Source organism: Staurois parvus, unplaced genomic scaffold, assembly GCF_062004578.1.
Source record: "Staurois parvus isolate SC_StPar_1 unplaced genomic scaffold, SC_StPar_1.0 ptg003014l, whole genome shotgun sequence".
Taxonomy (NCBI): domain Eukaryota; kingdom Metazoa; phylum Chordata; class Amphibia; order Anura; family Ranidae; genus Staurois; species Staurois parvus.
Genome location: NW_028320810.1, coordinates 24410 through 50632, shown reverse-complemented (window position 1 = coordinate 50632; position 26223 = coordinate 24410). Strand labels below are relative to the sequence as shown.

The following is a 26223-nucleotide window of genomic DNA, read 5'->3' as shown; positions in this document are numbered from 1 at the left end:
GCCCTGGGTACCCCTCTTACCACTCCAGACCAGAGTACATGCTATTACCGCCCTCTGGATGCACCTAGAGCATTATTAGATACTGTATCTAATCCCTTAGCAAAGTCCAAATCCACCAAATCCACAGGCCTTCCATATCTAGATGGCAGCTCACCTCCTCACAGAATGTTAGTGGATTGGTCTGGTAAGAACGGCCTTTTGTAATCCATGTTGGTTACTACTAATGGTACTATTTCCACCAGAAAATTCTTGGCTGTAGTCCCTTCTCTTCCCCTCCAATAGTTTACATTACTATTAATGTTAGTCTGACTGGCCTGTAGTTTCCAGCTATACAGTATCTCCCAGAAATGAGCCCCCACCTCACATTTTTGTAAATATTTGATTCTCTCTTTTCATGTGACAACACTGAAGAAATGACACTCTGTTACAATGTGACGTAGTCAGTGTACAGTTTGTATAACATGGAAATTTGCTGTCCCCTCAAAATAACTCAACACACCGCCATTAATGTCTAAACCGCTGGCAACAAAAGTGACTCCACCCCTAAGTGACAAGGTCCACATTGGGCCCAAAGTGTCAATATTTTGTGTGGCCGCCATTATTTCCCAGCACTGCCTGAACCCTCTTGGCCTGGAGGTCATCAGAGCTTCACAGGTTGCCACTGGAGTCATCTTCCACTCCTCCATGACGTCATCATGAAGCTGGTGGATGTTGGAGACCTTGTGCTCCTCCACCTTCCGTTAGAGGAGGCCCCACATATGCTCAATAGGGTTTAGGTCTGGAGACACGCTTGGCCAGTCCATCATCTGAACCCTCAGCTTCTTCAGCCAGGCAGTGGTGGTCTTGGAGGTGTGTTTGGGGTCATTATGTTGAAATATTGCCCTGCGACTCAGTCTCCGAAGGGAGGGGATCATGCTCTGCTTCAGTATGTCACAGTACATGTTGGCATTCATGGTTCCCTCAATGAACTGTAGCCCCCCCAGTGCTGGCAGCACTCATGCAGCCCCAGACCGTGACACCCCCACCACCATGCAGCCCCAGACCGTGACACCCCCACCACCATGCAGCGCGGCCCAGACCGTGACACCCCCACCCCCGCGCGGCCCCAGACCGTGACCCCCACCCCCGCGCGGCCCCAGACCGTGACACCCCCGCGCGGCCCCAGACCGTGAACACCCCCGCGCGGCCCCAGACCGTGACACCCCCGCGCGGCCCCAGACCGTGACACCCCCGCGCGGACCCCAGACCGTGACACCCCCGCGCGGCCCCAGACCGTGACACCCCCACCCCCGCGCGGCCCCAGACCGTGACACCCCCACCCCCGCGCGGCCCCAGACCGTGACACCCCCACCCCCGCGCGGCCCCAGACCGTGACACCCCCACCCCCGCGCGGCCCCAGACCGTGACACCCCCACCACCATGCTTGATTGTAGGCAAGACACACATTGTACTCCTCACCTGGTTGCCGCTACACATGCCTGACACCATCTGAACCCAATCAGTTGCTGTTGGTGTCATCAGACCACAGGAGGCGGTTCCAGTAATCCATGTCCTTAGTCTGCTGGTCTTCAGCAAACTGTTTGCGGCTTTCTTGTGCATCATCTTTAGAAGAGGCTTCCTTCTGGGACGACAGCCATGCAGACCAATGTGATGCAGTGTGCGGCGTATGGTCTGAGCCCTGATAGGCCGACCCCCCACCCCTACACCCTCTGCAGCAATGCTGGCACCACTGACAGGCTGACCCCCCACCCCTTCACCCTCTGCAGCAATGCTGGCACCACTGACAGGCTGACCCCCCCCCACCCCTTCACCCTCTGTGGCAATGCTGGCCCCACTGACAGGCTGACCCCCCCCCCCCCCCACCCCTTCACCTTCTGCAGCAATGCTGGCCCCACTGACAGGCTGACCCCACCCCCCCTACACCCTCAGCAGCAATGCTGGCAGCACTCATACGTCTATTTCCCGAAGACAACCTCTGGATATGACGCTGAGCACATGCGCACAACTTCATTGGTGGACCATGGTGAGGCCTGTTCTGATTGGAACCTGTCCTGTTACACCGCTGTAGGGTCTCGGCCCCTGTGCTGCAGCTCAGTCTCAGGGTCTCGGCCCCCGTGCTGCAGCTCAGTCTCAGGGTCTCGGCCCATGTGCTGCAGCTCAGGGTTTTGGCAATCTTCTTATAGCCTCGGCCATCTTCATGTAGAGCAACAATTCTTTTTTCAGATCTTCAGAGTTCTTTGCCATGAGGTGCCATGTTGAACTTCCAGTGACCAGTATGAGAGAGTGAGAGCGATAACACCAAATGTAACCTACCTGCTCCCCATTCACACCTGACACCTTGTAACACTAATGAGTCACATGACACCGGGGAGGAAAAATGGCTACTTGGGCCCAATGTGGACCTTGTCACTTAGGGGTGGACTCAGTTCTGTTGCCGGCGGTTTAGACATTAATGGCGGTGTGTTGAGTTATTTTGAGGGGACAGCAAATTTCCATGTTATACAAACTGTACACTGACTACGTCACATTGTAACAAAGTGTCATTTCTTCAGTGTTGTCATATGAAAAGAGAATCAAATATTGACACAAATGTGAGGGGTGGGACTTCTGGGAGATTCTGTATATCTCGGCCCTTTTTTTTAATATTGGTACCTTGTTTGCTTTTTGCCAATCAGCTGGTGCCATTGCAGTCAGTAAACTGTCCTATGGATTATGGAGAATGGCCTCGCAATCACTTGGCCAAGTTCTTTGAGAACTCTCGGGTACAAGCCACCCAGTCCTGCTGATTTGTAAACATTAAGCTTTTCCAGTTTTTATTTTTTACACTGGTGTTCGTTAGAAGATGTTGTCCTTGTAAGTGTCGTATCTGTGACTGTTTCTGTAGGTGACCTACCTGTAGGCTTCGTATCTGTAGATGACCTACCTGTAGGCTTCGTATCTGTAGATGACCTACCTGTAGGCTTCGTATCTGTAGATGACCTACCTGTAGGTGTTGTACCTGTGGATGATGTTCTTGTACAGCAGATAACGTACCTGTAGATGACCTACCTCTAGGTGTTGTACATGTGGATGACGTAACTGTAGGTGGCATACTTGTAGATGACCTACCTGTGGATGATGTTCCTGTACAATAGCCGACCTACCTGTAGATGTTGTACCTGTAGATGTCCGATGTGTCATACAGTACCTGTAGGCTTTGTACTTGATGATGTTCCTGTAGATGACCTACCTGTGGATGATGTTCCTGTACAGCAGATAACGTACCTGTAGATGACCTACCTCTAGGTGTTGTACATGTGGATGACGTAACTGTAGGTGGCATACTTGTAGATGACCTACCTGTGGATGATGTTCCTGTACAATAGCCGACCTACCTGTAGATGTCCTATGTGTCATACAGTACCTGTACTTGATGATGTTTCTGTAGATGACCTAACTCTGGGTGTTGTACATGTGGATGATGTTCCTGTACAATAGCCGACCTACCTGTAGATGTTGTAGATGTCCTATGTGTCATACAATACCTGTAGGCTTTGTACTTGTTGATGATGTAACTGTAGATGTTGTACCTGTAGATGATGTTCCTGTACAGCAGATAACGTACCTGTAGATGACCTACCTCTAGGTGATGTACATGTGGATGATGTAATTGTAGGTGGCATACATGTAGATGACCTACCTGTGGATGATGTTCCTGTACAATAGCCGACCTACCTGTAGATGTTCTATGTGTCATACAGTACCTGTAGGCTTTGTACTTGATGATGTTTCTGTAGATGACCTAACTCTGGGTGATGTACATGTGGATGATGTTCCTGTACAATAGCCGACCTACCTGTAGATGTTGTAGATGTCCTATGTGTCATACAATACCTGTAGGCTTTGTACTTGTTGATGATGTAACTGTAGGTGTTGTACCTGTGGATGATGTTCCTGTAGATGACCTACCTCTAGGTGTCCTACCTCCTAGATGACATGCCTGTAGGTGTTGTAAGTTGTCACTTTCTAGGGAATATGCTCCCACTAGGGAGCAGACTGGGCAACCAGGTAGGTAGCAGCAACTGAGACTAGGCAGTGGCGTTGGCTTTGGAAGAGGCAAAGGTGGCTACGGTGAGTCTGGGATGGGCTAGATACCTGAAGGCAGGGGTGAAAAGAGCCCAGCATGACAGCAGAAGTGAGAGCCCTTAGAAGGGCACAGGCTCTAAGGTGCCCCTGATGATGGAGATGGATTTGGCTGCTGGCAATATCCATGTTTCAGCCCTCCAACTCACCTGAGCAGGCAGCCAGTGGGATCTGGGACTAGGTTGCTGTAGAGAGTCCTTAGTAGCGTTGGAGTACAGGACTCACCAATCAGAGGGCAACTCAATCCAAGCAGGCAGAAATGCCCAAACACAGAGACACTGGGAATGGCTGAAGGTGCACAGTATTACAGGGGGCCACTGGAAGCCGGCAGCAGGCAAGGGTGTTTAGGGCCACAAAGCAGGATGTGGACAAGGAGTGCACAGGTGTGGACAAAAAATAGCAAAAGCATGGAGGGAAATGCACAGGTGCTGAAGAGCAAATACTGGCAAGATCCAATGAACACACTGGAAGTACGTAAAAAATAAACAAGTTCCTTACAGTGCTGGGGCACCGGATACACAAGACGGTAGGTAACACAATAGGTGTGTGCAAGACCACACAGGAACATGGGGATCACAGAAGCAGGAACCAGACCAAGGAACACGAGGATCACAGGAGTAGGGCCCAGACTAAGGAATACGAGGATCACAGAAGCAGGAACCAGACCAAGGAACATGAGGATTATAGGAGAAAGACCTAGACTGAGGAGCACGAGGATCACAGGAGTAGTGCCTAGGCTGAGGAACACGAGGATCACAGGAGTAGTGCCTAGGCTGAGGAGCACGAGGGTCACAGGAGTAGTGCCTAGGCTAAGGAACACGAGGATCACAGGAGTAGGGCCTAGACTGAGGAACACGAGGATCACAGGAGCAGGGCCTAGACTGAGGAACACGAGGATCACAGGAGCAGGAACCAGACCAAGGAATATGAGGATTACAGCAGAAAGACCTAGACTGAGGAACACGAGGATCACAGGAGAAGGGCCTAGACTGAGGAACACGAGGATCACAGGAGCAGGGCCTAGACTGAGGAACACGAGGATCACAGGAGCAGGGCCTAGACTGAGGAACACGAGGATCACAGGAGCAGGGCCTAGACTGAGGAACACGAGGATCACAGGAGCAGGGCCTAGACTGAGGAACACAAGGATCACAGGAGCAGGGCCTAGACTGAGGAACACGAGGATCACAGGAGTAGGGCCTAGACTGAGGAACACGAGGATCACAGGAGTAGGGCCTAGACTGGGGAACACAAGGATCACAGGAGTAGGGCCTAGACTGAGGAACACGAGGATCACAGGGGTAGAGCCTAGACTGAGGAACACGAGGATCACAGGAGTAGGACCCAGACTGAGGAACATGAGGATCACAGGAGCAGGGCCTAAACTGAGGAATATGAGGATCTCAGGAGAAGGGTCCAGACTGAGGATCACAGGAGCAGGACCCAGACTGAGGAACACGAGGGTCACAGGAGTAGGGCCCAGACTGAGGAACACGTAGATCACAGGAGTAGGGCCTAGACTGAGGAACACGTAGATCACAGGAGTAGGGCCTAGACTGAGGAATACGTAGATCACAGGAGTAGGGTCTAAACTGAGGAACACGTAGATCACAGGAGTAGGGCCTAGACTGAGGAACACGTAGATCACAGGAGTAGGGCCTAGACCAGCAATGGGCAAACTACGGCCCGGCGGACCTTTTAATCCGGCCCGCGGAGCTAGGCTCCCGCTAGGCTCCTCTCACAGTCCGCCCTGAAGACCGGTGTAGCATGAAAATCTGTCTCCTATGAGGATCTGTCCCCCTCGACGTATCTGCGCATGTGCTGGAGATCGCCGATCGGCTGCTAATGCCTGAAACTGGCACATGCGCAGATACGTCGAGGGGGACAGATCCTCATAGGAGACAGATTTTCATGCTACACCGGAAGGGCGCGGGAACACGGCGAGAGGACCGCGCGGAGCAAAGGTGTCAAGGTCCTACCTTTTCCCAGAGGTTTTGTTACTCCATGTGCTAGCATCCATCTTGGATTTTTGCTGAGCATGATGGGAATCTTTTATGCCTTCAGGTCTCTGAGGTCCATCCCCCAGAGGGGTGTGGCTGAGTACATATAAGCCTGGGATCTGCACGTGCTCTTTGCACTTGTGTCTTGTGTCTTTGTCTTGCTACAGCTCTGTGTATACGCTCGTGACTCTTCTGGTATTCTGACTCGGCTTGTACTAAGACCATTCTCTGTGTTTTCCTTCGATCTGACCTTCCGTTGCTGAACCCGGCCCGTGACCTGTGATTCTCTGTCTACTGTTCTGTACTGTTTTGTCCCGTTGTTATTGACCCGGCTTGTCTGACTACGCTATTGTCATTCTCACCAGCTACACGCCATTGGCGGCGGCCATTACCGCAGCTGGGGTGTCTCAGGGGCCGCGACCTGGTCCCTGGTTGCGTCAAGTCCATCCCCACCATCAGGGGCCCTTGTGAAGGGCAGCCTGGGACTTAGACTCCGCGCCCTGAGGGACTTCAGTCTGTTGGTGGTGGTTGTCGTCAGCCAGTGCGTTACCCTGCCACTAGGCCTACCTGTCTGTTCCACAGCCCTGCCCTGACATTACACAAGTGCCATGAATCCTGACGGTGCAGGTACGCCTTCACTTCCAATGTTGGTCGCCAGACTGGATCAACAGGATTTCCTGTTGGGTCAGTTCGCTCAGGCGTTGCAAACTCTGCTGGCACGCACCGCTCACCTTACTCCTGGTGTTATTAGGCCGGTTGTCACTCCGGTGGTCGCTCCCGCTGCTGTTCCGCTTGCTGTGCCTACCGCCGCGGCTGATGCGGCACCCGCGGTGTCCAGAGGTATGACCGGTTCAGCCCCTCTTCCACAGCGCTTTGGGGGTGAGCCGAGTCAGTGTCGTGGGTTCCTTAACCAGGTGGGGATTTACTTTGAATTAATCCCCTACGCTTTTTCCGACTGAGAGGTCAAAGGTGGGTTTCCTCATCTCACTACTCTCAGACAAGGCCTTGGCCTGGGCGAATCCCTTATGGGAGAGGAATGACCCGGTGATTCACGAGTTTTCCGGTTTTTTTATCGATGCCTTCCGTAGGGTATTCGATGTACCGGCTCGCTCCGCCTCGGCTGCCAAGCTGCTCATGTCTATGCATCAGGGTTCACGGACCGTGGCCGAGTACGCCATAGAGTTTCGTACCCTGGCAGCAGAGGTGGGTTGGAACAATGAGGCTCTGGTGGCTGCGTTTTCTCAGGGTCTTTCTGATGCATTGAAGGACGAGATCGCAGCCAAGGAATTGCCTGTGGAGCTGGAAGCACTAATTTCCTTCCTGATCCTGATTGATACCAGGCTCAGGGGGAGGCCTTCACTCAAGGAACACCTGCAGAGGCCTCCCAATCGACTGGCATCTGCGTTTTCTATCCCACCCATTCCTCCCTCTCCTCCCACGCCTCCTGGGGATAGATTGTCTGGTGGTGAGCCCATGCAGCTGGGGTTTGCTCGCCTTTCCGAGGGGGAGCGGGCCGCTCGGCGTCGGGAGGGTCGCTGCCTGTACTGTGGCCTCGGTGGGCACTTTTGGCAGTCCTGTCCGGTCCGTCCGGGAAACGCTCGCACCTGAGATCCTGTCGGGGACAGATCTTGGGGCGGCGTACAACCTCGTACGGATCAAACAGGGGGATGAGTGGAAGACCGCGTTTAACACCAGAACCGGCCACTATGAATCCCTGGTGATGCCCTTCGGGTTGTGTAACGCGCCCGCAGTTTTTCAGGAATTCATAAATGATGTCCTTCGTGACTTGTTGCAGCAGTGCGTGGTGGTTTACTTGGATGACATCCTGGTTTACTCTGCCTCCATGGAGTCCCATATCCAGGATGTCAAGCAGGTGCTGCAACGATTACGTGAGAACGAACTTTTTTGTAAACTTGAGAAGTGCGAATTCCATCGATCCCAAGTTGCCTTTTTAGGCTACATCATTTCTGCGGAGGGATTCTCCATGGACCCTCAGAAGGTTTCGGCAGTTCTGCAGTGGCCTCGTCCCAATGGTCTTCGGCCCATTCAGCGCTTTTTGGGTTTTGCCAACTACTATCGGAAGTTCATCAGGAACTTCTCCACGCTGGCAAAACCTCTCTCAGACCTAACCAAGAAGGGCAGTAATCCTTACGAGTGGCCATCCGAGGCCATCGTAGCTTTTGAGGCTCTGAAATCCGCCTTCGCTTCGGCTCCGATACTGTCTCATCCCAATCCTGGATTGCCCTTCGTCCTTGAGGTTGATGCATCCGAGACAGGAGTAGGCGCTCTCCTGTCTCAACGTCGGTCGCCCGATGGACCCCTACTTCCCTGTGGGTTCTACTCCAGGAAGCTTTCCTCTGCAGAGTGCAACTACCAGATTGGAGATAGGGAGTTGTTGGCAATCATTCTGGCTCTCAAGGAATGGAGGCACCTGCTTGAGGGCTCCGCAGTTCCGGTCCTCATTCTTACCGATCATAAGAACCTGACTTATCTTTCGGAGGCCAAAAGATTGACACCCCGTCAGGCCAGATGGGCCTTGTTCTTGTCGCGGTTCAACTATGTGGTCTCCTATTTGCCTGGTTCCAAGAATGTCAGGGCTGATGCATTATCGCGGCAATACTCTGAGTTGTCCAGGGAGGACTCTGAGCCAACCTCGGTCATACCTCCGGATCATATCCTGGCTGCCATTCGTACCAGTCTGACTTCTCCCCTTGGGGAGCAGATTTTGGCGGCTCAAACTGACGCTCCTCCCGAGAGACCGGAGGGTAGATGTTTTGTACCCGAGGGGTTGCGCACCCGTCTGCTGCGTACCTACCATAACTCCAAAACTGCCGGGCATCCGGGGAGGAACCAGTTGTCTTGGGTCGTCTCTCGGTTGTTCTGGTGGCCAACTCTCCGTGCCGACATCGCCTCTTATGTAGCGGCATGTTCGATCTGTGCCCAGAATAAATCTCCACGGCATCTTCCAATGGGTCTTCTGCAACCCATTCCCAATGGGGAGCGTCCTTGGTCACACCTGGGCATGGACTTTATTGTAGACCTCCCTGTGTCTCAGGGCCATACGGTCATTCTCATGGTCGTCGACCGTTTTTCCAAAATGTGCCATTGTATTCCACTCAGGAAATTACCAACAGCGCAAGAACTGGCCACGGTCTTTTCCAGGGAGATTTTTCGCCTGCATGGGTTGCCCAAGGTGATTGTCTCGGACCGCGGGAGTCAGTTCGTGTCCAGATTCTGGCGCGCCTTCTGCTCCCAGTTGGGCATTAGTCTCTCCTTTTCTTCAGCCTACCACCCGCAGTCCAATGGGGCTGCGGAGCGTTCCAATCAGGCCTTAGAACAATTCCTTCGGTGTTATATCTCGGACCATCAGGACGATTGGGCCGATCTCCTGCCTTGGGCAGAGTTTGCCAGGAACTCAGCGGTCAACTCCTCCTCCGGGATGTCCCCCTTCATGGCCAACTATGGGTACCAACCCGCGGTATTACCTGAGAGGTTCTCGCCACAGGACATTCCGGCTGTGGAGAACCATCTTGCTGCCCTGCGTTCTTCATGGGGGCAGATCCAGAGGGCTTTGAGGGACTCGGCTCAGCGTCAGAAGTTCCAGGCTGATCGCAGACGGTTGCCCGCTCCTTCATACCAGGTCGGCGATCGGGTGTGGTTGTCTACTCGTAACCTCAATCTTCGGGTGCCCACACCCAAACTAGCTCCCCGTTTTGTCGGTCCTTTTCGCATTCTCCGCAAGGTGAATCCGGTGGCCTATGCCCTTGCCCTTCCACCTGGGATGCGGATCTCCAATATCTTTCATGTATCACTGTTGAAACCTCTGATCTGCAATCGCTTCGCTACCTCACTGCCTCGGCCCCGTCCCATTCGGGTTGACGGTCATGAGGAGTATGAGGTGAGCCGGATCCTGGACTCTCGATTGGTGCGCGGCCGATTACAGTTCCTGGTTCATTGGCGCGGTTATGGTCCCGAGGAGCGTTCCTGGGTTCCTTCCGCGGATGTCCATGCTCCTGCCCTCCTCCGCACGTTTCATACCCGCTTTCCTCAGAAACCTTTTGTTGAGCCGCGGAGGGGGAGGGGCCCTTGAGGAGGAGGTACTGTCAAGGTCCTACCTTTTCCCAGAGGTTTTGTTACTCCATGTGCTAGCATCCATCTTGGATTTCTGCTGAGCATGATGGGAATCTTTTATGCCTTCAGGTCTCTGAGGTCCATCCCCCAGAGGGGTGTGGCTGAGTACATATAAGCCTGGGATCTGCACGTGCTCTTTGCACTTGTGTCTTGTGTCTTTGTCTTGCTACAGCTCTGTGTATACGCTCGTGACTCTTCTGGTATTTGACTCGGCTTGTACTAAGACCATTCTCTGTGTTTTCCTTCGATCTGACCTTCCGTTGCTGAACCCGGCCCGTGACCTGTGATTCTCTGTCTACTGTTCTGTACTGTTTTGTCCCGTTTTTATTGACCCGGCTTGTCTGACTGCGCTATTGTCATTCTCACCAGCTACACGCCATTGGCGGCGGCCATTACCGCAGCTGGGGTGTCTCGGGGGCCGCGACCTGGTCCCTGGTTGCGTCAAGTCCATCCCCACCATCAGGGGCCCTTGTGAAGGGCAGCCTGGGACTTAGACTCCGCTCCCTGAGGGACTTCAGTCTGTTGGTGGTGGTTGTCGTCAGCCAGTGCGTTACCCTGCCACTAGGCCTACCTGTCCGTTCCACAGCCCTGCCCTGACAAAAGGTAAGTAAATTGACACATGGGGGACTTGGGGACTTAATATGGGGGATGAATTAATATGGGGAATGAATTACTATATGGGGGATGAATTACTATGGGGGATGAATTACTATATGGGGGATGAATTACTATATGGGGGATGAATTACTATATGGGGGATGAATTACTATATGGGGGATGAATTACTATATGGGGGATGAATTACTATGTGGGGGATGAATTACTATGGGGGATGAATTACTATATGGGGGATGAATTACTATATGGGGGATGAATTACTATATGGGGGATGAATTACTATAGGGGGGATTAATTACTATGTGGGGGATGAATTACTATGGGGGATGAATTACTATATGGGGGATGAATTACTATGGGGGATGAATTACTATATGGGGGATGAATTACTATATGGGGGATGAATTACTATGTGGGGGATGAATTACTATGGGGGATGAATTACTATGGGGGATGAATTACTATATGGGGGATAAATTACTATGTGGGGGATGAATTACTATGGGGGATGAATTACTATGGGGGATGAATTACTATATGGGGGATGAATTACTATGGGGGATGAATTACTATATGGGGGATGAATTACTATATGGGGGATGAATTACTATATGGGGGATGAATTACTATATGGGGGATGAATTACTATGGGGGATGAATTACTATATGGGGGATGAATTACTATGCTTACTATGGGGGAATATTACTATACTTACTATGGATGACACATACACATCATTCATCTACTCTTGGTCCGGCCCCCGGGTCCAATATATGAACCCATTGCGGCCCTCAAGTCAAAAAGTTTGCCCACCCCTGGCCTAGACTGAGGAACACGTAGATCACAGGAGTAGGGCCTAGACTGAGGAACACGTAGATCACAGGAGTAGGGCCTAGACTGAGGAACACGTAGATCACAGGAGTAGGGCCTAGACTGAGGAACACGTAGATCACAGGAGTAGGGCCTAGACTGAGGAATACGTAGATCACAGGAGTAGGGCCTAGACTGAGGAACACGACGGTCACAGGAGGATACAGACTGGAGAATGTTCACGACAAATTGAGCATCCTCCCGGTGACTCTGTAATGCAGGGATGCTCCCCGCGGGGCTCCAAGTGTTGAATGTCCTTCTGGTAATGGGACATTCCCTGTGCGGCACCAGAGCATTGGACGCTTCTTCTTCTGGTGTGAAGCCATGAGGAGGATGGAATGAAGGTTTTGGTTTGCTGATTGTGTGATCGATGGGCGCCATCATCGCAAAATATTGGGTCACCTCTGTGCTGTAGATCACACATACGTTGTATCTGAGCCCCAGAAGAAGGAAATCCATGGCAGACGTTCCTCACGTGTGGTGGCTGCATTCGTTTTTAGCTCAGAACAGAAATGTTCTGTTGATTCTGCCGAAATCCTGTGTGGGGGGCTGGAGGAGTTGGTCAGGTGACAGGAGGAGGTCCATTGGATGAATATCTGTGCCATGTCATCTTGTAAGAGTCGCTCACAGTGTCATGTCTGTCCTTCCAGGGCGGAGGTTGAAGTTTTGGGTCTCACTGAAGCCGTGGACAACGACTTTCTTCTTCTTTACTTTGAGAATAAACGTCGCTCTGGAGGCGGGGCCATACAATCCTTCTCCAGGAACGGGTCGGCGGCACTGATCACATTCTCCAATCCTGGAGGTAAGTGACTGCAGACCGACCAATCATCACCTTCCCCAACCCCCCTTACACCCCTCTGTACTATCCTGGTACAACCTGTATACAGTGAGGAACAGAAGTATGTGAACCCCCTGCGATTCTGCAAGTTCTCCCACTTCTCCATCATGGAGGGTCTGACATTCACATTGCAGGGGATTCCCACTCTGAGGACAGAATTCAGGAAATCACATTGTATGATTTGTAAAGAATGTATTTGTCTCGCACGGCTGAACAGAAGTATTTGAACCCCTGAGAAGATCCGTGTTAATATTTGGTACAGAAGCCTTTGTCTGCAATTCCAGAGGTCAGACGTTTCCTGTAGTCCTTGGCCAGGTTTGCACTGCAACAGGGATTTTGGCCGACTCCTCCACACCGATCTCCTCTAGATCTGTCAGGTTTCGGGGCTGTCGCTGAGCAACACGGAGTTTCAGCTCCCTCCAAAGATGTTCTATTGGATTTAGGTGTGGAGACTGGCTAGGCCACTCCAGAACCTTGATATGCTTCTTATGGGGCCACTCCTTGGTTCTCCTGGCTGTGTTCTTCGGGTCGTTGTCATGTTGGAAGACCCAGCCACGACCCATCTTCAATGCTCTGACCTGTCCCCTTCGCAGAAAAGCACTCCCAAAGCATGATCTTACCACCCCCATGCTTCACAGTAGGGATGGTGTTCTTGGGATGCAACTCATTCTTCTTTTTCCTCCAAACACGACGAGTGAAGTTTAGACCATAAAGTTCTACTTTGGTCTCATCTGACCACATGACTTCCTCCCATGCCTCCTCTGCATCATCCAGATGGTCATTGCCAACCTTCAGACGGCCTGGACATGTGATGACTTGAGCAGGGAAACCTTCAGACGGGCCTGGACATGTGATGACTTGAGCAGGGGAACCTTCAGACGGGCCTGGACATGTGATGACTTGAGCAGGGGAACCTTCAGACGGGCCTGGACATGTGATGACTTGAGCAGGGGAACCTTCAGACGAGCCTGGACATGTGATGACTTGAGCAGGGGAACCTTCAGACGGGCCTGGACATGTGATGACTTGGGCAGGGGAACCTTCAGACGGGCCTGGACATGTGATGACTTGAGCAGGGGAACCTTCCGTGCAATGCATGATTGGAAACCATGACGGCGTAGTGTTCTACCGACAGTGACCTGTGAAACTGTGGCCCCAGCTCTCTTCATGTCATTGACCAGCTCCTCCCTTGTAGTTCTGGGCTGATTCCTCACCTTTCTTCTCATCAGTGATACCCCACGAGGGGACATCTTGCATGGGGCCCCAGTCCGAGGGAGACTGACAGTCGTCTTTAGCCTCTTCCATTTTCTAACAATTGCTCCAACAGTTGATCTATTTTCACCAAGCTGCTTGGCAATTGCCCCGTAGCCCTTTCCAGCCTTGTGGAGGTCCACAATTTTGTGTCTGGTGTCTTTTGACAGCTCTTTGGTCTTGCCCATGGTAGTAGTTGGCGTCTGACTGACTGTGGGGTGGACAGGTGTCTGTAAAGAGCTCAGACAGGGGCTACTAAGTGAGATGAATGAGTGGAGTAGAGGGGGACTTTGTAAAGGCGCAGTAACAGGTCTTTGAGAGCCAGAATTCTTGCTGCTTCTCAGGGGTTCAAATCCTTCTGTTCAGCCGTGCAAGACAAATACATTCTTTACAAATCATACAATGTGATCTCCTGAATTCTGTCCTCAGAGTGGGAATCCCCTGCAATGTGATCTCCTGAATTCTGTCCTCAGAGTGGGAATCCCCTGCAATGTGATCTCCTGAATTCTGTCCTCAGAGTGGGAATCCCCTGCAATGTGATCTCCTGAATTCTGTCCTGAGAGTGGGAATCCCCTGCAATGTGATTTCCTGAATTCTGTCCTCAGAGTGGGAATCCCCTGCAATGTGAATGTCAGACCCTCCATGATGGAGAAGTGGGAGAACTTGCAGAATCGCAGGGGGTTCAAATACTTCTATTCCTCACTGTATAAGGTGACGGGGTGTGTCTGGTCAGACGGTGGAGGAGGAAGTGGTGTTGGATCGGTAACCTGTATATATGGTGACGGGGTGCGTCGGGTCAGATGGAGGAGGAGGAAGCGGTGCTGGATCGGTAACCTGTATATAAGGTGACGGGGTGTGTCTGGTCTGATGGTGGAGGAGGAAGTGGTGCTGGATCGGTAACCTGTATATAAGGTGACGGGGTGTGTCTGGTCTGATGGTGGAGGAGGAAGCGGTGCTGGATCGGTAACCTGTATATAAGGTGACGGGGTGTGTCTGGTCAGATGGAGGAGGAGGAAGCAGTGCTGGATCGGTAACCTGTATATAAGGTGACGGGGTGTGTCTGGTCTGATGGTGGAGGAGGAAGCGGTGTTGAATCGGTAACGTGTATATAAAGTGACGGGGTGTGTCTGGTCTGATGGCAGAGGAGGAAGCGGTGTTGAATCGGTAACCTGTATATAAGGTGACGGGGTGTGTCTGGTCTGATGGTGGAGGAGGAAGCGGTGCTGGATCGGTAACGTGTATATAAAGTGACGGGGTGCGTCTGGTCTGATGGCGGAGGAGGAAGCGGTGTTGAATCGGTAACGTGTATATAAGGTGACGGGGTGTGTCTGGTCTGATGGTGGAGAAGGAAGCGGTGTTGAATCGGTAACCTGTGTATAAGGTGACGGGGTGTGTCTGGTCTGATGGTGGAGGAGGAAGCGGTGCTGGATCGGTAACCTGTGTATAAGGTGACGGGGTGTGTCTGGTCTGATGGTGGAGGAGGAAGCGGTGTTGAATCGGTAACCTGTGTATAAGGTGACGGGGTGCGTCTGGTCAGATGGTGGAGGAGGAAGCGGTGCTGGATCACTTGCGGGTCACATGTTGGTCAGCGGATTTGGTTGTTTCTCTTCCAGATGCGGAGGGTGTCTTGTCTAAGGGGGAGCACCTCTTACATCATGTGACCGTTCAGGTGAGGCTTCCTCCTCCGTGGGATCCCAGAAAGGTGGCTCTGTGCGGTGTGGATTCGGACACGACAGAGGTTGTCCTGGAATTGTATGTGGAAGCCGTGAGCGGCCGGGCAGAGTTCAGCATTGAGCGCTCTGCAGACAAGACCTCCGTCCTCGTGTCCTTCCAGGAAGAGCTGAGCCAAGAAGGTGGGTGAGACTTCAAAGGCCCCGCTTCCATGTCCCCGGGCCGTCGCCCCGCTTCCGTGTCCCCGGGCCGTCGCCCCGCTTCCGTGTCCCCGGGCCGTCGCCCCGCTTCCGTGTCCCCGGGCCGTCGCCCCGCTTCCGTGTCCCCGGGCCGTCGCCCCGCTTCCGTGTCCCCGGGCCGTCGCCCCGCTTCCGTGTCCCCATCGTCCATCCTGAGGAAGGCAGACAACCCCAATGAAGCACGATCCCATTCATTCCAGCGTGGAGAATCCTTGCTGATCCCCCCGAGAGGCAATTCCATCTTCCCTGACACTGAACCTTGGGGTCCATCACTAATGACACTAAACCTTGGGGTCCATCACTAAACCTTGGGGTACCCCACTAATGACCCTGAGCCTTGAGGTCCCTCACTAATGACACTGAACCTTGGGGTCCTTCATTAATGACACTGAACCTTGGGGTCCTTCATTAATTATACTGAACCTTGGGGTCCCTCACTAATGACACTGAGCCTTGGGGTCCCTCACTAATGACACTAAGCCTTGGGGTCCCTCACTAATGACACTAAGCCTTGGGGTCCCTCACTAATGACACTAAGCCTTGGGGTCCCTCACTAATGACACTGAACCTTGGGGTCCCTCACTGACACTGAGCCTTGGGGTCCCTCACTAATGACACTAAGCCTTGGGGTCCCTCACTAATGACACTGAACCTTGGGGTCCCTCACTGACACTGAGCCTTGGGGTCCCTCACTAATGACACTGAACCTTGGGGTCCTTCATTAATGACACTGAACCTTGGGGTCCTTCATTAATTACACTGAACCTTGGGGTCCTTCATTAATTACATTGAACCTTGGAGTCCTTTATTAATTACACTGAACCTTGTGGTCCCTCACTAATGACAGTGAGCCTTGGGGTCCCTCACTAATGACACTGAACCTTGGGGTCCCTCACTAATGACACTGAACCTTGAGGTCCCTCACTAATGACACTGAACCTTGGGGTCCCTCACTAATGATACTGAGCCTTGGGGTCCCTCACTAATGACACTAAACCTTGGGGTCCCTCACTAATGACACTGAGCCTTGGGGTCCTTCATTAATTACACTGAACCTTGGGGTCCCTCACTAATGACACTGAACCTTGGGGTCCCTCACTGACACTGAACCTTGGGGTCCCTCACTGACACTGAACCTTGGGGTCCCTCACTGACACTGAACCTTGGGGTCCTTCATTAATGACACTGAACCTTGGGGTCCTTCATTAATTACACTGAACCTTGGGGTCCTTTATTAATTACACTGAACCTTGGGGTCCCTCATTAATGACACTAAGCCTTGGGGTCCCTCACTAATGACACTAAGCCTTGGGGTACCCCACTAATGACACTGAACCTTGGGGTCCCTCACTAATGACACTGAGCCTTGGGGTCCCTCACTAATGACACTGAACCTTGGGGTCCTTCATTAATTACACTGAACCTTGCGGTCCCTCACTAATGACACTGAGCCTTGGGGTCCCTCACTAATGACACTGAACCTTGGGGTCCCTCACTGACACTGAACCTTGGGGTCCCTCACTGACACTGAACCTTGGGGTCCCTCACTAATGACACTGAGCCTTGGGGTCCCTCATTAATGACACTAAGCCTTGGGGTCCCTCACTAATGACACTGAACCTTGGAGTCCCTCACTAATGACACTGAACCTTGGGGTCCATCATTAATTACACTGAACCTTGTGCTCCCTCACTAATGACAGTGAGCCTTGGTGTCCCTCACTAATGACACTGAACCTTGGGGTCCCTCACTAATGACACTGAACCTTGAGGTCCCTCACTAATGACACTGAGCTTTGGGGTACCCCACTAATGACACTGAGCCTTGGGGTACCCTAACAGGTCTTTAATTATAAATATTGGCCTTCCGCCAATCCAGTGCAGTCATTAAAGAGTCCCTACAAATGAGAAACAATGGCTGTGATATGACCGAGCTCAGTTCTTTAGGGCCCCGTGGGTGTATGCCATCCGGTCCAGGGGCTTTATACACCTTTATTCTGTCTAAAGATTTCTGGATCATATCAATTGTGAGCCAATGTGGATCATCTGGGGGGTGTCAGTACCACGCCCAATATGGACAAGAGCCCCCCCCATGCTCCTTTGGAGACCAGGAGAAGGCAAATTTATTAAATTCCTTCTTCAGCTCTTTGTATGCAGTCCTCGACCCTGAGTTATCATGTAAAAGGTTCTCAGCTGTCACCTCCATGGACATGGTACGGTCTCTGTTCTGTCACCTCCATGGGCGTGGTACGGTCTCTGTTCTGTCATCTCCATGGACATGGTATGGTCTCCGTTCTCTCATCTCCATGGACGTGGTATGGTCTCCGTTCTGTCACCTCCATGGACGTGGTATGGTCTCCGTTCTGTCATCTCCATGGACGTGGTATGGTCTCCGTTCTCTCATCTCCATGGACGTGGTATGGTCTCCGTTCTGTCACCTCCATGGACGTGGTATGGTCTCTGTTCTGTCACCTCCATGGACGTGGTATGGTCTCTGTTCTGTCACCTCCATGGACGTGGTATGGTCTCCGTTCTGTCACCTCCATGGACGTGGTATGGTCTCCGTTCTGCCATCTCCATGGACGTGGTATGGTCTCCGTTCTGCCATCTCCATGGACGTGGTATGGTCTCCGTTCTCTCATCTCCATGGACGTGGTATGGTCTCCGTTCTGTCATCTCCATGGGCGTGGTACGGTCTCTGTTCTGTCATCTCCATGGACATGGTATGGTCTCCGTTCTCTCATCTCCATGGACGTGGTATGGTCTCCGTTCTGTCACCTCCATGGACATGGTACAGTCTCTGTTCTGTCATCTCCATGGACGTGGTATGGTCTCCGATTTGTCATCTCCATGGACATGGTACAGTCTCTGTTCTGTCATCTCCATGGACGTGGTATGGTCTCCGTTCTGTCACCTCCATGGACATGGTACAGTCTCTGTTCTGTCATCTCCATGGACGTGGTATGGTCTCCGATTTATCATCTCCATGGACATGGTACAGTCTCTGTTCTGTCACCTCCATGGACATGGTATGGTCTCTGTTCTCTCATCTCCATGGACGTGGTATGGTCTCCGTTCTGTCATCTCCATGGACATGGTACGGTCTCCGTTCTGTCATCTCCATGGACATGGTACGGTCTCCGTTCTGTCATCTCCATGGACATGGTACGGTCTCTGTTCTGTCACCTCCATGGACATGGTATGGTCTCCATTCTCTCATCTCCATGGACGTGGTATGGTCTCTGTTCTGTCACCTCCATGGACATGGTATGGTCTCCGTTCTGTCATCTCCATGGACATGGTATGGTCTCCGTTCTGTCATCTCCATGGGCGTGGTGCGGTCTCCGTTCTGTCATCTCCATGGACATGGTATGGTCTCCGTTCTGTCACCTCCATGGGCGTGGTACGGTCTCCGTTCTGTCACCTCCATGGACATGGTATGGTCTCCATTCTCTCATCTCCATGGACATGGTATGGTCTCTGTTCTGTCACCTCCATGGACATGGTATGGTCTCCGTTCTGTCATCTCCATGGACGTGGTATGGTCTCCGTTCTGTCATCTCCATGGACGTGGTATGGTCTCCGATTTGTCATCTCCATGGACGTGGTATGGTCTCCGTTCTGTCATCTCCATGGGCGTGGTACGGTCTCCGTTCTGTCATCTCCATGGACGTGGTATGGTCTCCGTTCTGTCATCTCCATGGGCGTGGTACGGTCTCTGTTCTGTCATCTCCATGGACATGGTATGGTCTCCGTTCTCTCATCTCCATGGACGTGGTATGGTCTCCGTTCTGTCACCTCCATGGACATGGTACAGTCTCTGTTCTGTCATCTCCATGGACGTGGTACGGTCTCTGTTCTGTCACCTCCATGGACATGGTATGGTCTCTGTTCTCTCATCTCCATGGATGTGGTACGGTCTCCATGGACGTGGTACGGTCTCTGTTCTGTCATCTCCATGGACATGGTATGGTCTCCGTTCTCTCATCTCCATGGACATGGTATGGTCTCCGTTCTCTCATCTCCATGGACGTGGTACGGTCTCTGATTTGTCATCTCCATGGACATGGTATGGTCTCCGTTCTGTCATCTCCATGGGCGTGGTACGGTCTCCATGGACGTGGTACGGTCTCTGTTCTGTCATCTCCATGGACATGGTATGGTCTCCGTTCTCTCACCTCCATGGACATGGTATGGTCTCCGTTCTCTCATCTCCATGGACGTGGTACGGTCTCTGTTCTGTCATCTCCATGGACGTGGTATGGTCTCTGTTCTCTCATCTCTATGGATGTGGCATGGTCTCTGTTCTGTCATCTTCTTATACATTTCTCATTTTCTGTCTCAGATCTTCACCGTTTATTCACTCGAGTGGAAGAAAAGAAATTACACGATCGATCGATCTCTGCGCTCCGTGTCCGGGCCAGTGGGGAAATCCTGGTGGAAAATATTGGGACTCAAATACCAATGGAGCTTCTGGAGATGTACTTTGAGAGTAAGCGCAGTGGAGGCGGTGCGTTGAGGTCCGTGATCTTCCTGAAGGAGAAATCTGCCGCAGTGGTCTCTTTCTGTGACTGGAATGGTGAGTCCGGGGTCACTGGGCGGCTCTGCCTGAATAAATGGGAAATCTCCATCTTCCTTCCTTCCAGCTGAAACTGAGGGTTGGTCTCCAGGAAGTATACCACGCCATTCGGTCTTCTTCTGCTTTCATTACAAAGTTCTAATGTTTCAGAATTACATGAAGAGACTCGTCTAGGTCAACGAATAGAAACCCTCCATATACACAATCCTATACCCATCGTTCATCCAGAAGAAGGCAAAAACCCCCAATAAAGCATCATCCAATGTGCACCAGCGGGCAAAAACTGCCTTCCTGATTTCCCAAGAGGCAATTGGGTATTCCGTTCATCCACTACCCCGCTGTAATTACCTCTAAATATTGGTGTCCATTTGTATTATGTACGTTTAGGAATACATCCAGATCTTCCACTGAGCCGGCCACAACCAACTCTGGAGGGAGTCTATTCCACATTCTCACAGCTCTTACTGTGGAGAAACCTTTCCGTGTTTGCAGATTACATTTCTTTTCCTCCAGACGTAAAGAGCGCCCCCTTGTCCTCTGTGATGACCTCAGGGGGGAATAACTACACCGAGTTCACTGTATGAGCCACTGATGTATTATACATGGAGATCATATCCCCCCCTTATGTATTATACATGGAGATCATATCCCCCCCCTTATGCATTATACATGGAGATCATATCCCCCCTTATGTATTATACATGGAGATCATATCCCCCCCTTATGTATTATACATGGAGATCATATCCCCCCTTATGTATTATACATGGAGATCATATCCCCCCCCTTATGCATTATACATGGAGATCATATCCCCCCTTATGTATTATACATGGAGATCATATCCCCCCTTATGTATTATACATGGAGATCATATCCCCCCCCCTTATGTATTATACATGGGATCATATCCCCCCCTTATGTATTATACATGGAGATCATATCCCCCCCTTATGTATTATACATGGAGATCATATCCCCCCCTTATGTATTATACATGGAGATCATATCCCCCCCTTATGTATTATACATGGAGATCATATCCCCCCTTATGTATTATACATGGAGATCATATCCCCCCTTATGTATTATACATGGAGATCATATCCCCCCCTTATGTATTATACATGGAGATCATATCCCCCCCCTTATGTATTATACATGGAGATCATATCCCCCCTTATGTATTATAAATGGAGATCATATCCCCCCTTATGTATTATACATGGAGATCATATCCCCCCCTTCTGTATTATACATGGAGATCATATCCCCCCCTTATGTATTATACATGGAGATCATATCCCCCCTTATGTATTATACATGGAGATCATATCCCCCCTTATGTATTATACATGGAGATCATATCCCCCCCTTATGTATTATACATGGAGATCATATCCCCCCCTTATGTATTATACATGGAGATCATATCCCCCTTATGTATTATACATGGAGATCATATCCCCCCTTATGTATTATACATGGAGATCATATCCCCCCCTTCTGTATTATACATGGAGATCATATCCCCCCCTTATGTATTATACATGGAGATCATATCCCCCCTTATGTATTATACATGGAGATCATATCCCCCCTTATGTATTATACATGGAGATCATATCCCCCCCTTATGTATTATACATGGAGATCATATCCCCCCCTTATGTATTATACATGGAGATCATATCCCCCTTATGTATTATACATGGAGATCATATCCCCCCTTATGTATTATACATGGAGATCATATCCCCCCCTTATGTATTATACATGGAGATCATATCCCCCCTTATGTATTATACATGGAGATCATATCCCCCCTTATGTATTATACATGGAGATCATATCCCCCCCCCTTATGTATTATACATGGAGATCATATCCCCCCCCCTTATGTATTATACATGGAGATCATATCCCCCCTTATGTATTATACATGGAGATCATATCCCCCCCTTATGCATTATACATGGAGATCATATCCCCCCCTTATGTATTATACATGGAGATCATATCCCCCCCTTATGTATTATACATGGAGATCATATCCCCCCCTTATGTATTATACATGGAGATCATATCCCCCCCTTATGTATTATACATGGAGATCATATCCCCCCTTATGTATTATACATGGAGATCATATCCCCCCCTTATGTATTATACATGGAGATCATATCCCCCCTTATGTATTATACATGGAGATCATATCCCCCCCTTATGTATTATACATGGAGATCATATCCCCCTTATGTATTATACATGGTGATCATATCCCCCCCCTTATGTATAATACATGGAGATCATATCCCCCCCCTTATGTATTATACATGGAGATCATATCCCCCTTATGTATTATACATGGAGATCATATCCCCCCCCCTTATGTATTATACATGGAGATCATATCCCCCCCCTTATGTATTATACATGGAGATCATATCCCCCCCCTTATGTATTATACATGGAGATCATATCCCCCCCCTTATGTATTATACATGGAGATCATATCCCCCCCCCTTATGTATTATACATGGAGATCATATCCCCCCTTATGTATTATACATGGAGATCATATCCCCCCTTATGTATTATACATGGAGATCATATCCCCCCCTTATGTATTATACATGGAGATCATATCCCCCCCTTATGTATTATACATGGAGATCATATCCCCCCCCCTTATGTATTATACATGGAGATCATATCCCCCCCCCCTTATGTATTATACATGGAGATCATATCCCCCCTTCTGTATTATACATGGAGATCATATCCCCCCCTTATGTATTATACATGGAGATCATATCCCCCCCCTTATGTATTATACATGGAGATCATATCCCCCCCCCTTATGTATTATACATGGAGATCATATCCCCCCCCTTATGTATTATACATGGAGATCATATCCCCCCCCTTATGTATTATACATGGAGATCATATCCCCCCCCTTATGTATTATACATGGAGATCATATCCCCCCTTATGTATTATACATTGAGATCATATCCCCCCCCTTATGTATTATACATGGAGATCATATCCCCCCTTATGTATTATACATGGAGATCATATCCCCCCCTTATGTATTATACATGGAGATCATATCCCCCTTATGTATTATACACGGAGATCATATCCCCCCTTATGTATTATACACGGAGATCATATCCCCCTTATGTATTATACATGGAGATCATATCCCCCCCTATGTATTATACATGGAGATCATATCCCCCCTTATGTATTATACATGGAGATCATATCCCCCCTTATGTATTATACATGGAGATCATATCCCCCTTATGTATTATACATGGTGATCATATCCCCCCCTATGTATTATACATGGAGATCATATCCCCCCTTATGTATTATACATGGAGATCATATCCCCCCTTATGTATTATACATGGAGATCATATCCCCCCCTTATGTATTATACATGGAGATCATATCCCCCCTTATGTATTATACATGGAGATCATATCCCCCCTTATGTATTATACACGGAGATCATATCCCCCCTTATGTATTATACATGGTGATCATATCCCCCCCTATGTATTATACATGGAGATCATATCCCCCCTTATGTATTATACATGGAGATCATATCCCCCCCTTATGTATTAAACATGGAGATCATATCCCCCCTTATGTATTATACATGGAGATCATATCCCCCCTTATGTATTATACATGGAGATCATATCCCCCCTTATGTATTATACATGGAGATCATATCCCCCCTTATGTATTATACATGGAGATCATATCCCCCCCCTTATGTATTATACATGGAGATCATATCCCCCCCCTTATGTATTATACATGGAGATCATATCCCCCCTTATGTATTATACATGGAGATCATATCCCCCCTTATGTATTATACATGGAGATCATATCCCCCCCCTTATGTATTATACATGGAGATCATATCCCCCCCCTTATGTATTATACATGGAGATCATATCCCCCCTTATGTATTATACATGGAGATCATATCCCCCTTATGTATTATACATGGAGATCATATCCCCCCTTATGTATTATACATGGAGATCATATCCCCCTTATGTATTATACATGGAGATCATATCCCCCCTTATGTATTATACATGGAGATCATATCCCCCCTTATGTATTTATACATGGAGATCATATCCCCCCCTTATGTATTATACATGGAGATCATATCCCCCCCTTATGTATTTATACATGGAGATCATATCCCCCCTTATGTATTTATACATGGAGATCATATCCCCCCCTTATGTATTATACATGGAGATCATATCCCCCCCTTATGTATTTATACATGGAGATCATATCCCCCCCCCTTATGTATTTATACATGGAGATCATATCCCCCTTATGTATTATACATGGTGATCATATCCCCCCTTATGTATTATACATGGAGATCATATCCCCCCTTATGTATTATACATGGAGATCATATCCCCCCCCCCTTATGTATTATACATGGAGATCATATCCCCCTTATGTATTATACATGGAGATCTTATCCCCCCTTATGTATTATACATGGAGATCATATCCCCCCCCTTATGTATTATACATGGAGATCATATCCCCCCCTTATGTATTATACATGGAGATCATATCCCCCCTTATGTATTATACATGGAGATCATATCCCCCTTATGTATTATACATGGAGATCATATCCCCCCTTATGTATTATACATGGAGATCATATCCCCCCTTATGTATTTATACATGGAGATCATATCCCCCCCTTATGTATTATACATGGAGATCATATCCCCCCCTTATGTATTTATACATGGAGATCATATCCCCCCCTTATGTATTATACATGGAGATCATACCCCCCTTATGTATTATACATGGAGATCATATCCCCCTTATGTATTATACATGGTGATCATATCCCCCCCTATGTATTATACATGGAGATCATATCCCCCCTTATGTATTATACATGGAGATCATATCCCCCCTTATGTATTATACATGGAGATCATATCCCCCCCTTATGTATTATACATGGAGATCATATCCCCCCTTATGTATTATACATGGAGATCATATCCCCCCTTATGTATTATACACGGAGATCATATCCCCCCTTATGTATTATACATGGTGATCATATCCCCCCCTATGTATTATACATGGAGATCATATCCCCCCTTATGTATTATACATGGAGATCATATCCCCCCCTTATGTATTAAACATGGAGATCATATCCCCCCTTATGTATTATACATGGAGATCATATCCCCCCTTATGTATTATACATGGAGATCATATCCCCCCTTATGTATTATACATGGAGATCATATCCCCCCTTATGTATTATACATGGAGATCATATCCCCCCCCTTATGTATTATACATGGAGATCATATCCCCCCCCTTATGTATTATACATGGAGATCATATCCCCCCTTATGTATTATACATGGAGATCATATCCCCCCTTATGTATTATACATGGAGATCATATCCCCCCCCTTATGTATTATACATGGAGATCATATCCCCCCCCTTATGTATTATACATGGAGATCATATCCCCCCTTATGTATTATACATGGAGATCATATCCCCCTTATGTATTATACATGGAGATCATATCCCCCCTTATGTATTATACATGGAGATCATATCCCCCTTATGTATTATACATGGAGATCATATCCCCCCTTATGTATTATACATGGAGATCATATCCCCCCTTATGTATTTATACATGGAGATCATATCCCCCCCTTATGTATTATACATGGAGATCATATCCCCCCCTTATGTATTTATACATGGAGATCATATCCCCCCCCCTTATGTATTTATACATGGAGATCATATCCCCCTTATGTATTATACATGGTG

General features: G+C 49.4%; 1 protein-coding gene across 1 annotated transcript in view; it reads left to right on the top strand.

The window, feature by feature from the left end:
- Positions 1 to 26223, top strand: part of LOC149428712 (protein mono-ADP-ribosyltransferase PARP10-like) — a 49089-nt gene that overhangs the window by 5794 nt on the left and 17072 nt on the right. Inside the window, exons 2-4 of the mRNA XM_089667088.1 lie at positions 12393 to 12544; positions 15445 to 15684; positions 20086 to 20319. Of these exons, the coding sequence (XP_089523214.1) occupies positions 12393 to 12544; positions 15445 to 15684; positions 20086 to 20319 (626 nt within the window). The remainder of the gene's footprint in view (positions 1 to 12392; positions 12545 to 15444; positions 15685 to 20085; positions 20320 to 26223) is intronic.